Here is a 17050-nt window from a genome sequence, read left to right as displayed (position 1 = left end):
ATTGGAATTCCAGCAATGTTGTGGAATAGCTTGTATGACTGGAGTCATGCAATTTGCTGGATTTGTACCTTTCAGGGAAGGCAGGCTGGCAAGGTGAGGAAGAGTGTCTAGAATGCTTGGAGCTAGACTGGTGTGGCTAAACAGAGAGCTGGAATTCAGGAAAAGGAGAGTTTATGAGCTTTGGAAGAAGGGGCAGGCGGCTCAGGAGGACTACAAGGATGTTGTGATGTTTGCAGGTAGAAAATTAGAAGAGCCAAAGCCCAATGGGAACTTAATCTGGCTACTGCTGTAAAAGAAAGTAAAAAATGATTTTTATGAATACATGAGCAACAAAAGGAAGGCTAAGGAAAATCTCCATCCTTTATTGAATGTGGGGTAAGGGTGACGTATATAATGAATTCTTTGCCGCAGTATTTAATGTTAAGACTAGTTGTTCTCTGGGTACCCAAACCTCTGAGCTTGGAAGACAGGGATGGGGAGCAGGATGAAGCCCCCATAATCCAAGGATAAATGGTCAGTGACCTGCTGTGCCACTTAGACACACACACAAGTCTGTGGGGCCAGATGGCATCCACCCAAGACTACTGAGAAGTCTGTCAAAAGTGCTCACTAAGCCACTTTGAATCATTTACCAGCAGTCCTTGTTCTAGTTCACTGGAAGTTAGCAAATGTGATGTCCAGCTACAAGAAGGGCTGGAAGGAGGATTTAGGGGACTTATAGGCCTGCCAGCCTGACCTCAGTGCCAGGGAAAGTTATGGAGCAGATCATACTGAATGCCATCACTCTGCAGGTGTAGATATGGCACTTAGGGACTTAGTTTAGTGGCAGTCTTAGCTTAATGGTTGGACTCAGTGATCTTAAAGGTCTTTTCCAGCCTCAGCAATTCTGTGATTTTTAAATCCCACGTCTGGACTGAGATAACTCCATTCAATATAGGCTGTGGTCCAAGGGACTGGAAGACAGCTTGGGAGGCACAGATACAGGGCCCTGGTGAACAACAGATTGAGCAGTATCTGCAGTTTGTCCTCACAGCAAGGAAAGGTGACCTCATCCTGGCTCTGCTAAGCATGACAGCAGATTGAGGGAAGGGATCCTTTACCTCTCTTTGTCACTGTAGCACTGTGTCCAGTTTGGGGCTCACGGTACCAGGGGGACACTGAGCTACCAGAGTGGACAGCGGGTCTGTTGACTGGAGCACAGGGTGTGTGAGGAGAGACTGCAAGAGCTGCGCCTGATCAACCTGGAGAAGGGAAAGCTGAGAAAAAGGAACCCTTACTTTGCTGCCTGATGAGAACATATCAAGAAGGTAGATCTACACTTTCTTCAGAAATGCATCCCCCCAGAAGGGAATAGGAGCAAGCTGAAGTGTGGGAAATTCTGAGCCAATGTAAGGAAGTAAAACTTCTCTGTGAGGGAGCAGGTGCCCAAAATATTAGAGGAATCAATCTTCTGTGGTAATATTTCAAACTTGACTGGATGAATTTCCAAGCGGTCTGATATAACTCGACCTAGTTTGAGCAGGACTGAGTGGCCTTTTGAGGTCCCTTGCCGCTTTACCTGCATGAAATCATTATTCTCTACATCAATATTAGAGCTTGTTTGCCTTTGCCAATGATAAATGCATTATGAAGAAACCTGTGCCTAGGAGTTCACTTGTGTTTGTGGGTAATTGCTAGGTGACCTAGTTGGAAATGATCACTATAGCTTACATCTGTGTTTGACATGATCTGTTGAACACTTTGGAGACATCACAGGATTTCTTTGGAAGTTTGGTTGGTTGGTTTTTTCCCTCCCCTCTACAGGCTGGTACTGATGAATTCCTGGGACTTGAGTCTGAATGCTTCTGTCTGACAAATGAAGTCAGAGTGATTAAGTCAAGAATATCTTAATAATGCTCATAAGTTAGACTCTGGGATAGACATGAGCTTTTTGGGTAATCTAGCAAGATGCGCATTATAGCTATCCTCATGGTTAGGATGGCAGCTTATGTAAATACTGCTGTGTAGCAGAAAAGTGACTTGCTACTTTATAATGAAAGAGAACAAACAGCAGTGACAAGAATCCTATAGTGAACATTTTGTATTGTATTTTTGGGTTCTGATTGAGTTGCCTTGTTTTATTTCTGTTAGTCTGTGAAATGGCAAGTTTATTATATGGTAGTATTGAAACAACAACCATTTAACTTGGAAGGAAAGCTGTGTTTTGGACTGGGTTGGCATCTGGAACACCAACCCATGTTTTTGCAAGTTTGTGGCTAGGTGGAAGAGAACATGTTGCTGTGTTACTGGTAACTTCCACATTTTGAAATGAAGCAGAAATGATGGGCAGTAACTCCTCATACTTCTATGATATTTAGTGCCCAATCCCTCACCCCCAATTTCTCTTCCCCTTGAAAAAAACAGAAAAGGTGGATATTGTGATAGCATTCAATAGCATTAAATTGCCTCTCCAAATAAGGAGTGGAGAGGTCTGGAGTTTGGAAGGAAGTGGCAGGGTATTTATCTGACCAGACCGTTTAGCAGTCACTGTGATCTGGGAAGTTTTTCTGGAAGAATTCATGTGCTGGAAGCTATAGTTGTAGGTGGTGCTGGAGGATAGTAGGATCTTGTCTATTGCATTTCCTGGAGTATGAGGTGCCTTTATTATCATAACTACCAGTTGCTGATAACAAGTTGGAATGAAGATGAGTTACGGAGTTTTGAAGTACCTTAAGAAACTGAGTGATTGAACAGTTAAGCAAGCTGAAGTGTAGATGGATGTTCAGTGATGCCCATAAGGCATCCTTTGTGGAGGAGAGTATTAAGCTTTATGTGTATGAATTACTATAATACATAGTATTTGTATAATTGCAGAGAAGGCCTTGAGTATGTGGTGGTCGGTTCTGTGAACTTTGCCAGAGGTCTGTTTTGAAGGCAGCTGCTTGTACAAGGTCTGAACTAGGCAGCGCACTGTTGCGGAGCGTGTCCTCTGTCATGATGTTGTATTGGCATCCTCTTTGAACTTTAAGTGTAGTAACACCAGCTTTGACATTTCCTAGCCTTGAAGAGTATACTAGAATTGAAACCTTTTAAGAATAAACTGATGTCCAGAAAGTGTTAATTTTTGTGTAATGTGTGACATTGTCTGTATCATGAAAGGCAGTTTATATATAGAAGTCAGAAAAGCTGAAGGACTAGCTGACTAAAACTTTGTGATTAGGTGTTCCTGTATATTTCCTGAATGGAATTCCTGTCATCACCTTGAACTCACAGCCCTGCAAATAAATGAAGAAATTGAGCTTTTAAAATAAATTTTAAGCAAGGAACATTAAAGTTATGTCTAAGCATAAGGTTATAACTCAACGTATTATTGAGCGTGCTCAGAAGGAGTTACTTTTCTCAAAGCAGAAGGCTGTAATTTTTCTTAAATCTTACTTGTTGCTGAGAATAAGACTTGCTTGTAAGGAGTGATTTGAGGATGCCACAGTGACTTAACTAAGGACAAACTGAGGTTAACAGAGATTTCATGGGCACTTAAATATACAACTTTGAAGAGTTAAAAGCTTTTTACAAAACACATGATTAAAGATGAATATCTGCTTGTGGATCAGAAGACAAAAAATTAAGTCACAGAGGAGACTGGTCACCTGCTGTGAGCTGGCTGTTGTTCTGATGAAGAGGAGAACCTTTACTGAAAAAAGTAACTAAAGGATACAAACAGAAGGAAATGAGGAATATATTTGATAAGAAAGTAGGTATTTATTTGAACAAGTTGCAATATTCAAGCTAAACCCAAATACAGCTGACCTGAGGATGAAAAAAGTAGCTGAAAGTGCTCTGTTCTAGGTAAGTATGTGTTAGCTGAAAGCACTGGTGATCTGTTTCGTAATGTATTTTAAGTTGTACTAACAGAGCATTAAAAATGAAATTAATTTGCCATTCCAGATATCTTCAGAGTTAATGTCTATTTTGTGGTTTTGTTATTTCCTTCATGCGTCACTGGGTTGGTTTCTTGATTTGCAAAGCAAGTGGAGGATAGTTTTAAACACAGGTGAAGAAACAGCAGGTTGCTAGGAAGAGGACTCAGAATGAGGCTTGTAAAAGCAGTGTATTCTGAAATCTTCTCACAGTAGTAAAGTCTGGGTGAACCCAATGGTCATGCTAGAGCAAGTGGTATAAGTGTATGGAATGGAATGTTGCAAGTAAGTTCCTGAAACAAGAACTTTTCGTTAAGTCCTTCAGCATGTGTGTCATATTGGCTAACAAGAACTTGAAGGAAGACTGGATTATTACTTTACTAAAAATGTCTGTTAATCTTACAGTAATGAAGCCAATAAAATCCTTGATCATGTGCAGGATCATCTTAGGTTAGTTTGGGAGTTTGTTTTGGGTTTTTTTAATTACTAAATATCAAACCTTTCTAAAGGTTGGGGAGGTTTGTCATTTTGGCCAGGGTGTTCATATGAGAAATTCATGTTCTGTAGCACCAAAGGTTTTCTTTATTTCGTTGGACTTGGTTGCTTGTTTTTTGTGCTTCTGCTTTTGTTTTATTTATTGCTTTACTGGTTTATCTCCTTCCTAATCTTCACAGGCATTCTCAGTATTGCAGGCATTCTCTTTTTGCAGTGTAAGTACTTCAGGACCTTTATCAGGTTACTTTTTATGAGAATAATAATCAGTTGTTCCAGTCCTTTCTTGTAGGTCATGTTTTCTAGGCCTTTGAGCACACTTTGCTTTCAGACTCTCTGGATGGCTAATATATGATGTGTTCTGTTCAAGCTGAACAACTCCAGATGGAGCCTCATTGATGTTGGCTAGAGCAAAGTATACTTCTAGATTAGCATATTCTATAGTGTCACTTTCAATTCTTGAAATGTAATCACCGTACACTTGCTGTAGCTTTCAGAACACTCTTTGCTCTCTAACCAGTTATTTAACATCCTGTATGTGTTACTTAGACCTATTCCTGATGGCTGCTAGTCTAATTTGGACCCACTACCGCTTGAAGGGTTTTGTCTGCCTGACTGGGAGAGGTTTGTTACGTGTAACTTCACTTGTTTCTCTGTATATAATGCATTAGTCAGCAGCCCCCACCAAGATTCAGATGTACAACTGTCCTTCTGACCTCCAGTTATCTGTTACGTATTTTGGTTGTGTGTTTAAACTGGATGCTATATAGGAGGACTTCAACCTTTCCCACCAGATCAGTTTGTCAGAACTATTGACTCATCTTTTGTGTTTCAGAAGATTTGTAAGATCATCTGGAACTCTTTAACGAACTTTCCAGTCAGAGGTTTGTGTTACATTAAGGACTGCTTGTTTCAATCTCTTTTGCATATTTATGCCTACAGCTCTGATGCTCAGGGATTTGAGTTTATTTAAATGGCAGTGTGAAGCATTCTGTGGTGGTTAGGAAGTAGTGGTGTGTATATGGATAACTTTTGAGCTACTTCTTTACTCTTAATACTAGTTTTTTGAAGACGTGGGACTTAGAATGAGATGTTCTCCTCCAGTCCTGCTTTTGAGCCTGGCTCATTTGTTGGAAAAAGAGTACCTCATTGTCTCACTTTTTTCCTTTTAAATGAGGTGGGATTGGAAGATTTGGTTAAACAGAGTTGGAAATATTCATTACAGAAGAACTTCCAGCTGCCTCATAGCATGCCTTAACTATTAGTTCAACATGTTTTGTAAACATCTGAAAGCTTAGTATCAGGATAAACATGTATGTCTTAATTTGCTATGTGTTAATGTGTATAGAAGATTACAATGTAAGAACATGTAAAATGGACATTGATGTTAATATGGTTTAAGTCAAAATTCCAGACGAAGTTTTAAAGTTCGTGGGACTTTGTAAACATTCTTAGTGAGTAGTTACATTTAAAATTTCAACCTTATAAAATTGGCTAAGAGTATCCTTCCCAACCCCATTTGAATCACGAGCCTTACATTCTTTAGCTTCCTATAGTGTCGTAGATTGTCCTGCTGCTTGATACTAAAGGTCTGTGCAGCATGGTGGGAAGCAGAGTAGGCAGGGGCACAGGTGCTGTCTTATGTGGAGTTAAACTAGAACAGAAGGACCAGTTCACATATGAAAATGGCATTCTGAAATAAGAATGGTGGCTAACAGCCATGTCTGACTTCAAGGGCAGAGCTTTTTTTGAAGCTCCAACTCATGCCTGTATGAGTTGTGCTCAAGCTGATAAACTCTGAGTTGCAACTACGTTTTCTTTGATTTTGTGTTGCATTTGAAAGGAATAAGATGAATGTGTCTTTACAAACAGACCTGCAAATCTGCTTGTAGATAGGGCTAGGAGCTTAGAGATAGGGAAGTAACAGAAGAAAACTCTCAGTTCTAGATGATGTTACTAATCAACATAGACTGTTGCTCAGCCAAGGCCATGTTACATTCCTGAACCTAGAGAAAAAGAACAAAGACTTAATAGAATTATGAATAGGTTTTTTTCTTTCATATAACAAAAGGAGGGGGGGGTGGAATGCATGTTAGAGGGGAGCGTAGAATAGGCGATTCGAGAAGTCTGTACCTTCTGAGTACCTCAGCCAGTGCAGAAAGGAAGAGGGTGTTGCGGCCAGGAATTAGGATAAAAAGGGGGTTGCATCCCCCAACAATTCAAGAGACCCCAGGAGAATGCCTCATGGCCTCTCCCTTTATTCGAATAAATTTACAGGACTTCTCTGTCTCTTTTTTGGACATAAACCTCTGGTGTTTGTGAATTAATTTTCCTGACACATTTAATTTTCCTGACTCCTTTACATTGGAGTAAAGTGTCTCTTTGAAATCTGTTCCTTTGCTCTGTGTTGCAAATGTCAGTCTTGTTGATGGTTGTTTATTGTGGAGCTGAAGAGGTTTGCATACTTTGTCATCTTTGACCCCTTTGTGCTAGGATGACAGTACTTCATCCAGTATTGCAGTACCTGGCCTTTTAACAGGCAGTGTGAGTCCTCTCTCTGGGCTCTGCTCTGGTTGCTGTCTTGCAAATAGTAGCTGTAGCCTTCCCAACAATTATTACTATTCCCTGCTCTTTCTATGTAGATACATATGTTGATTCAGCAACTAGAGAGAGTTGAGAGAAGAGCTGATGGAAGAACTGGCAGTCTCTTCCATCAGCTGTGGGGAATAAAGGAGCAGAGTGACACAAGCCTCCTGGCTCAATGGTGTGATATCTTGTCAGCTGTACCCTTAGGAGCAGCCAGATGGAGGCTCACAGTATTTCAGAATTCTGCAGAACATCCTGTGATAGCACTTAACTGAGAATCCGTCTGTCTTGAGCTTGATGTTAGTAAAACCCTTCAGCAACAGTTAACTTTTGAGACAGCACTGAAATTAAGAGACTGACCTCTTCATGCATTCCCATGCTCAAGCAGTTCTCGTTGCCAGTCTCTTTGATTTTTAGGTGTACTTGGAAAAGATACAACTTTATGTAACTTTATTTTATAATTTTCAACTAGAAATTATGTTCCTGTTACTGTGGTTTTTTTGTAAGATGTCAGGCTAAAGTCACCTAGAGGAGAGCTGCTCATACCACTAACAAAGTTAAGACTGGATTCTCATTTTTGGTTATTTGCAGGTGTAAAAAGTTAACATTCAGAAGTTAATAGAACCATTTCCAAGTGGTGGATTTGCATGAGCTACATCATAATGTTCTTCATTTCCTGTTGGTATTAGATAAAGCTGACCTCTGATTCAAAAGATAGAATCCCTTGAACTTCAGTAAAATGAAAAAATAACCTGAGAGCGCCTGAGAGTTCCAGCGGTCTAGGCTTCAGACTACTGAATTGCTATGCCTCATTTCACCAAAATTTTTGCATTCTGGTAGGCTTTTGTATGCGTGTTATATTGTGTGCTAAACACTGAACAAGGTTTTAAGATTTGCTCTCTGAGGTGGAAGTAATACATCCCTAGTTTTCTTATTTAAAAAAATGAGGCAAGTACTGTACAAAAAAGGGAACTTGAGCTGAGTCCTGTAAATGCAATGTTTATGGTTGCTAATCTTGCACTGTTTTTTAATCCCAGCTCGCTTTCCCCCAAAAAACTTGTTGACAAACTAGCGCTCCAAGCAAGGGTTGTGACAAAGCAGATCCTTAGGTAAGAGTAACACTGGGTTGTAATACTATCTCTTTGATGTAAGTGCAGTTTTTTCCTAAGTCCTTTCTTAGCACTTCTAATTGGAAGCTACTGTTGAGGCATTTTGTACTACTTAATCTTGAATCTCTTCCATTTCTTGGTTCTGATCTTTTTTTGACACAGTAATTTGATTGTGCCCTGGTGGTCAAAAGACACACTGACTTCGTCCCAGTCATTTAAGCATATATTTTTATAAAGCCTCAAGTTGAGGTTTCAGCTTGTTTTCTGCAGTCTCTTAAAGCTATTTGCTTTTCCAGCTAAGCAAATCTCAAAATGCCACTAGATTTGTGCTCATTGCATCTGTTACATTGCCACTTGTGATTGACTGAGCTAATTCAGAAGGTTAAAACAGGAAGAGAACAAGTGAGGTTTTGTAGGTAGGGGTCTTTTAGGTACCTGATGAGTGCTGACACAGGAGGAGGAGGACTGCAAGAATAAGCTTTCTGATGTCAGCTGAAGTTAAACTGACATAACGATAATGCTTAGCCTGATCTTAAGAGTGTTCCATGGGAAGGTCTACTGACATGGCAACTTGCTGTCACCAAAATGGGATGTTCTTATTCTGAGCCATTCTTGATTGGAACTCAGAGGAGTTCCCTGCCACTAGTGTATGCTAAGGCCACATATCCATGAGCTGAATAACTTGCGGATAGAGGGCAAAAAATTCAGTTTTCTGCTCTTCTGTAGTTTGGCCATGTTGTCTTGTGGAAATAGTTGGCAGGTTATGGGAAATCAGTGGCTAGAAAGTGTCAGTATGGTCACCTTGTCTTGCCAGAAGTGTGCTGTTAAGTGGGTAACAAAATGCATTTCTTTTATAATTAGACTTGCGCATGGCTGCTTCATATAGAAAATCTAAATCTGTTTATTGCAAAATATAACAAGCCTGTAAATCTGGAAAATATTCTGTCATTTCATAGCATGAATACTTTGTTGTTTTAAGAAGGTTGTTCATATAATTCATCAGTATCTTTTCTTCAGTTAGTGGTAGAAGCTTAATTAAGAATTGATATTGAACAGATTGTTATCATGGTCAGCATTTGATAGCACCTAGTTCTGTGGCTTTTAATGCTAGAAGTGAGCCTTAGGGATTTGTTTGGTTTTGTTTACTCTTCAAACTTTTTGTCAAGTTATATGACTAGAGTCAGCGCCTTGCTGTTTCAGGTAAGATCCTTGACTTTATTGCCGGCATGGCATTGGATCACTGTGATCAAAAATCAGTTGGTGCATAGGGACTTAGCTAAAATTGAATCATGTAAAGGCGCCTAGGATGGCGATCTCATCAGGCTGCATGTGAAACAGTACAGAACAATCTTACGTCTTCCAAGGGAGCAAAAAGGAAAGGGAAGGCAGATCTGTAAAAACTTGGAAAAATATAAAGAAAAAAGTAAGAAAACTTTGTGATGCTGTGTTTACCTTGAGAAGTTACAAAACATCTTAATTACTGATTGAATACAAAGTGTATCCATACGGTTTGTTGAGGATGACAGACTTAAATACTGTGAACGTGAAGCAGAGAAGGTCAGATTTCAGTATTAGATTTCAAGAGGAAGAGGGCTAGGCCTCATTAAAACCAGAAATGTATGTCCTATGTGCTAGTACTTTGGATCAGTTAAGGACCTGAATAGGGTGGTCTTGAAGTGTCTTGTTCTTCAGAACCTTGTGCATTGTAAGCCTCTAAATGTGTTATTTTGGAGGAGACATGTAGCTCATTATTCAACTACAATCTGTGAGCAAAATACTGACTCTTGAGTGGAAGTCTTTATATCAAAGGAAATACTTACCTTAGAGTCTTGAGTCTTGGAGAGCCCTGAATATCTGCACGGTAATTAGCTTGCTAGTTTGAACTATTAGCTTGATTGCTCTGCAGCTAAAGCTAGTTAAAGAATAACTGGATGGAGATTAAAACAAGAGATACTGTTCCAAATTAAATATGTTGCATTGCATTGGCACTTCAGATTTAAGCTGTTTCTAGAGCTTTAAACACTTTGGAGTCTATATGCTGTTGTGTGAGCTGTATGTAAGTTCAAGTAAAATGGTCCTCATAGATAAGCTAATTTTTTTTTTTTTGGTCTTTGTAGTGTGAACATATGTCAGAAGATGAGATAAATGTAAAATTGTAAAATTTGGAGTAGTGATCTCTTAGCTCTACCTCCCTTGCTGGAAGTGAAGGAAAAAGATCTAACTGATCAACTAAAAGTATGTTTATGTCTATAAATATATATGGGTCCTGCTCAGTTCACTCTGTAAATCTTGAAAATAGCAGCAATGAAGAAGTTTGACTTCTGAAAATATTCATGTAATTCATGTGAGAACACAATGTTCTCATTGCACAAATGAGCTGTTAGAAGTGTTCCTTGGTGGGAAAATTGTGGAGTGTTGACTTTTTAAATGTACTATGGTCATTTTGATGTTAAAGCCTCCAATTACTGGGAGCAGAGTTGTCAAAAAAAAAAAAGGAAACAAAAAAGCTTGTGTTCAATTAACTGAGATGTTTTTCCAGTTCAGTTTGTTACCTTCCCCAGAAATCTGAGCAGTTTTTGTAAGTTCACTTGTGGGGGCTTTTCTATACTAAGTTGTTTGGGGTTATATATAGCTAATCACTATGTTAAAGCTTAATACAGGTTAATTCAGTAGATTTAAATGTTGCAAAAAACTGATTTCTGAATGAAGGTGTGTTTTTAATTACATTACTTAAAATACATTACAGAATATGTATATCCTGTACATTCTGAAATACATTTCAGAAATGTAACTTGTGAGCCTTATTTATAAGGTAGAAAGCAATAGTCAAATACTTTTTAAGGAGCACTCCACCTTATGCTTAAATGTAGCAATGGCAAGTGGAGACAGTTTGGGCAGAACTCTGCACATGCCAGTTTGCAAATAGATTCCCTCTTTCCAGTGTCTGTTACCATAATGTGTTAGATAAGAGGCATGAGGAGAATAGCCAGAATGTTCTTCCTCTACTTGTCATGGCAGATATTCTCTACATGAAACATATTAGGAGTTTTCTTACTTGCTATTTTTTGTCCCCTCACAAGCCCCACTTAGCCACTGATGCATCAACAATATTGATCTAAAGTTCTGGCTTAGTTTGATTTATTTGTGTAACTTAAGGTGTTCATCCTATTGATGTTAGGCAGTAGTTTTATACTGAAGAAATCCATAGCTAAATCACTTTTTTGGGTGACTTCATTGACTCAGAAATGGTTTGAACAATGAAAAATCAATTGATGGGAAGCAGAGAGCTATTAACAATGGACTTGTACGTAAAGGTGTATAGAGATATTTTGCCTGAACACATGGCTTGCCTTTTGTGTGAACTTGGTGAGTGAAAAGGCAGCTCATGTCTCAAGTTGAATGACTTCTTCATGCTTAGGAGAATGGGGCTACTAAAATTTATACTTGGCTTTTGCTTCATGGGTGAACTTCCCCAGTAACATCCTGGATATTGATTTGGTATCTGAGGAGTGAATCAGCATTTGAAATAGCTCTGTTAAAATCTGAGCACAGGAAAAAGAAATACACTGTGAACTAAGAGTTTGGTTCTTTTTCATCAGGTTAGTTTGCTCTGAGAGAGCTAATGAGTGAAGTTTCTGGAGCATCTGTTTGGCAGAAGAAATTGTGAACCTGTGTTATATTGAACTGCTTTGTCCTAGTGGATTTCAGTTTTTGAAAGGAGGGTGGTGTAAAATGCTGAGTTCAGAATGTAGTTGCTACTGTGGAAGGCATTTTAGGTATTAAACAGAAATACATTGAATCCTAAGCAAGTGCTTGACTATGTCTACTCTTGCATATTTACTGTGTGAGAGAAGATCTTGTGTAAAGACACCTCACCAGAGTGTAGCAGAAAGATTGCATATGTATGATGGTAAATGTCTTCATTAGGAAGTAGAGTAGGAAAGTTCAAGTTGAGTTCTTTGAGTGACTATCATTGTAAACATGGAGGTTTGTGGGATTTTGATAGGGGCTTTTTTGTTTGTTTTTTTAATTGTTGCTTTGCTTTTGAAGTATTTACTGGTATGGTAAGTGCTAGAAGTTTCACTTACTTCTACTTACAAAAGATACGACTTAATAAAGATTATTTAAGGAGAAACGCAAGTGTAGAAGTTTAACTTAAATTTTTGCTTGATGCTCTGTATCAGTAATCAGACTGCTAAAAAGTAACATGTCTTGTTACTGGTTTTTTGATAAATGTGAATCAACAAAATGTTCATGTCTAGTTAAATTCCCAAAAGACTGTTACACAATTGTCAGGTCATTTTTCTATGAAGTTGTGTATTAGTGGTAGTATTCTCTGAAAAATGGTTGATCTGTGCCTAGCTTTGATGGTTTTGCTTGAAATATGTTTCTGAAGTATTTCCACGCTATTGTGAATCAGTTATTCAGAAAAAAGTGGGAATTCTCTTCTAAAAAGGTAAGCTAATTACTGAAGAAGGCTTCCTGTGAAAAGTGAAAGACATAACTTTCTTCTGTAGCAACTAACAATTGCTTTGTTTTTAGGTGCCTTAGCTGGACCAGTTGTTGATCCACATGTGACAGCAGTTTGGGGGAAGAAGGTTGCACTGAAATGCATAATTGATGTAAATGAAACAATAACACAAGTTTCTTGGGAGAAGATAGATGGTAAAATTTCACAGACTATTGCTGTTCATCACCCTGAATATGGAATATCTGTTCAAGGAGAATACCAAGGAAGAGTGGCATTTAAAAACTACTCACTTACTGATGCAACAATCATCTTAAAAAATGTAAGCTTTTCTGATGCAGGAGAATATATTTGCAAGGCAGTTACATTCCCACTTGGAAATACACAGGCATCAACAACTTTAACAGTACTAGGTAAGTCAGCTGCTTTTTGAAATGAGAAAAATTCTTAACTTACTAGTAAGTTGTATTTTACCATTTAACTTAATGCAAAATATGTGTTTGCTGGTCTTTCATTACAGGTGTGTTATTTTTACTAATGTCATAGAGGAGACTTCTTTCGGGTCTTGCCTCTTTAGAACTTGACTAGTTATTAAAAAATAAATATTTTTTTAATAAATTAAAAAAAAAGCTCCTTTTTAGGCATTGTGCTTATACAGACATTTAGTTTGTATTAGCACAGTGCTTTAGAACTTTGAGAGACAATGTTGATACCAGGGGCTTGTGTGTATGTGCTGAGAAGCTGCTAAACATGGCTTTAGCTACCACCTTGGCTGAATTCCCTCACAAATTCCCTCAGTTAGTACTAAGTAGTCACTGGTCTTCAGAAAAAGCAGGTATTTCTGAACCCCGCTGATGACTGGTTGTCTCAGTGAAATAACCCATCATCTGTAATTAGGTTAGAGTTCCTAGTGAGGTGGTAGATGTCCCATGCCTGGAAACATTCAGACGGGACTCTGAGCAGCCTGGTGTAGTTGAAGATGTCCCTGCTTATTGCTAGGGGATTGGACTGGATGACCTTCAAAAAGTCCTTTCCAACTCAATTGTATGATTTTATAGATGTGTTGCTAACATGATAGTTTAATATAGCTGCTTGGGACTGGTGGTGTAAACTGTTCTTTGCACAGTGTAAATGTAAAGCAAAACTGTCTAGATGACTGCTGGGAGTTGTGGGAAGAGTCAATTTAAGCTCTTGACTGCTTGTGGATAGTCATAATGTGAAGCTTTTATAAACTTGGGGGTTTGTTTACACTAATTTTGTCCCTCTTGTTGAGGGTTGAGTATTGCTGTCATAAGGAATTAGTGCTGAAGTGCTAGTAACTCAGGTGTTACTGCAGTGTAAGGTAATATGATTACTCTGGAACTTGAAAGCCTGTTATCAAATTGCCCTCTCCTTAGAGTAGTATCCCTCTTGTACTAGTGTAAGGTACTTCTGTATCTACTGCCAGGAGTCTAGTGATATTTTCTGTAGCTGAGGTGGTCATCAATACCTACTTCTGTAAGCAGAAATGCTTTTTAGGATCATCTCTTAGTCTTCAATACCTGCTTTTCATAGTAGTAGAATATTCAATGGGGTTAATCAGGTGGCTTTAGCACAGGATATAAACTGGTTTTCACCACAAGGGGGAGCAAAATAAATGCATCAAAGCAACTGACTTAATCCAATTTGAAACCATTAACTTGACCAAAATTCTATGTGATGCACAAAGCATGTGGTCTTATGGCTCTCTTTTTCATCTGCCTTCCATCTGTACTGCAAGTGGCTGTCTGTGGTTATTGTAGCAGTCTTTTGACTTCAGGTTTCAGCTATTGTGCTTTACCAGTTAGCAGTGGGAAGTTCTTACTGTCTTGCCTCATCTTTTCTAGTCAGTTCCTCTTTCTAAGATTATTTCTTTTTTTCAGATCACATTAGTAGTTGTGTCCATTTTGCACTTGTAATCTCAGGTATTTGGAGGAACTTGGAAAGCACATGTATGTCCTGTGTGCTTATTATTCTACATTTGAAAGTGTAGAGGGACCACAACTGGTTTCATTAGATATGTGTTATGAAAAATTGCAGTTGAAATAGGCAAAGTGTTGGTCAGGCGTACAATGGTTCTGATCATAGCTTTTTTCATCACTGATGTAGATGGTTGCCAATTGCTATAAGTCTCTCAGGATTTGGTATCAACCTCTAAATGGCAAAACCCAGCTGTTACTTGGCAAAGATGCCTTTCCATCCTAGCTAGCAGCACCTTCACTTGCATGTACCGCTAGGTAGCCAGCCCTCTGTTGGACTTAAGCTCTTTGGCCTTACAGTTTTCTTCTGTCCTTCTAGAAAGTTTTTGCTGCACTGACATGCAGGCTTAAACAGTCAAAATACTGGAAGTAATGATTTTCAGAATATGCTGTAAATTAATGACTTGTGAACTTTGCTGGCCTGAACTCAGCAATTCAAGCTCATCAGAATCTTAGGGCATGCAATAGCTCTAATTTAAATCTTTATGTGACTTAAAAAATCTTCAATCTGACTGCATTCTCCCACTGGTCTAAAAAACTCTCCCTTAAGTAAGGAAAGAAGTTCCTGTCCTAATGCTGAGGCTGTTTCCAGTTGAAGCAGGACTGCCTTTTTTCCTAGTCCCTGTCTGTTCTTATTTAGCAAAGAATTTGTTTCCTTCCCATGTGTAGTGGACATACTTAATCATGTAGTAGATGCTTTTACGCTGTAAAGTAGAGACACTGAAGACAAATGGAAGGAAAAATTAAGTTCAAGGTAAAATGCCCTGTGTTTTGCCACAGTGCACTGATCATTTAAGACCATATTTAGAACCTCTTCTGCGCCCTGAGTTTAACAGACTTGCCGTGTTTGGTGACTTTACCCACTCGCAGTTTGCTTTGCTTACTGCTTCATATTGTCTTAAGGAAATGCACTGTAAAGAAGAGGTTAACACAGTGAAAATATGAAAATGCTTTTAAGGTCAAACAGATATATTGAACTTTGCTAAAACTTTGGTTTGTTAAACTTGTGCAAAAAATGGCAAATAATTTTTATGTCAAGCTGTTGGTTTCCCAAGTTGCTGACCAAGTGAGGCAAACTGAAGTCTCAAGGCAGAAGAGATGCCTTGTCACAGGGTAGCTTGCGGAGCTGACATAATTTTTATGTTCCTAACTTGAGTGCTGTCCATGACTATTTAAAGTACTTGGTTTGGTTTGACTCTGTCTTGCTAAGTTGGATTTCTCATCATGGGTATTGATAAAGTAGGTCGTCTTCTTCTGCAGTCTAGCTCTTACCAATGCTACAAGTGAAGGATGAATGTCAAAGGTATAGGTCTATCACGATGTGAATTAGATCCCAGACACTCTAATGCAGAAATTCTTCCAGTTAGGAATTAAAAGATGATGTGTGTCAGGCAGTATAGACACTGGATCCTCTCAGACAATTCTAATGAAGTAATGGTGTTTGAGAAGTGCTAATTGATGAGATGTACATGTTCTTAAGTACTACGGAATAAATACTCTGGGCCAAGAAAAAATATCAAGTAGATGACAAATTAGTGAACTGACTGGCCTTAAGACAAAAAAGCAAACCCCCCCCCCAAAACTACTAAAACAAGAAAACAACCTTAGTAAGTTAATAATTAAGCATTAATTAGCAAACAGGATAAGGTACACAGGAAGATAGAGCTGCTGATTTTGAGGCAAGAGAAAATAAGAACTTGAAATATTGTTTTGGAAAGAGGTTAATCAAGTACATGTCAGTTGTGATGAAGGGGATGACAATTCCCAGTGTCATGCTGTTGCCAAGGAACTAGTGAATTTAATGACAGGAAGAAATAATCTTTTTTGTGTTGTAATCATGCCAATTTCATCCAGACCTCCTGTGCCCAGTATGCGCAGAAGCAATTGAAAAAGGCTTATGAAGTACATGAAAACCAAGAAGCAGCTTTTTTTCTTCAAAACATAATGCAGTAGGATTTAAGGCTTTTGTCTGCATGCTGTATTATGTTATTTTTTTGTAAAGAAGTGTCAGGACTTAAGCAGTGAGAGATTTCTGATTTGTCCATGTTGAACATAAGGTGAAGGTAGAATAAGCAGGGTTAAATTAGGTGGTGGTCATGAATCAGTGAAAGGGCAAGCACAGATTGGCAAATGATTTGAGACCTTTTGAACAGCTGCACATCTAGCTTCCATGCTTCACCCATCACGTCTTTAATATTCAAATGCAATTCATGCCATAATGTTGCTTTAGATGGAACTCTTACACTGTGGAAGCAGGTCCTGCTTTTGGATCTTAGGGGGTTAGTCTCTTCCTTTGCCAGACATTGTCCTCACCATATTTTTCATTTGACCTGAATAGAGCATAATGTTTCTACTGAGTGGCTGTAGTAGCTTCTCTAATGCTCTTCCAGCTGCCTCATGTGTCCTCCACCAACACTGTGAGGAGTGAAAGTCAGTGAAAATCACATGATTCAGTGTGATTCACATGGCATGCTGAATGGTCCTGGGATAAGAGGACTGCAT

At 38.7% G+C, this 17050-nt stretch overlaps 1 protein-coding gene across 2 annotated transcripts in view; it reads left to right on the top strand.

Annotated features, from left to right (window-relative positions):
• The window catches only part of NECTIN3 (nectin cell adhesion molecule 3), a 62400-nt gene that overhangs the window by 11777 nt on the left and 33573 nt on the right, over positions 1-17050 (top strand). For both annotated transcript variants that reach the window (XM_048293735.1, XM_048293734.1), the window contains exon 2: positions 12626-12964. In XM_048293735.1, coding sequence (XP_048149692.1) covers positions 12626-12964 — 339 coding nt within the window. The remainder of the gene's footprint in view (positions 1-12625; positions 12965-17050) is intronic.

This window comes from Corvus hawaiiensis, chromosome 2 (genome assembly GCF_020740725.1).
Source record: "Corvus hawaiiensis isolate bCorHaw1 chromosome 2, bCorHaw1.pri.cur, whole genome shotgun sequence".
In the NCBI taxonomy this organism is placed as follows: domain Eukaryota; kingdom Metazoa; phylum Chordata; class Aves; order Passeriformes; family Corvidae; genus Corvus; species Corvus hawaiiensis.
Note: the sequence above shows the minus strand (reverse complement) of the source record. Positions and strands in the feature narration are given on the sequence as shown.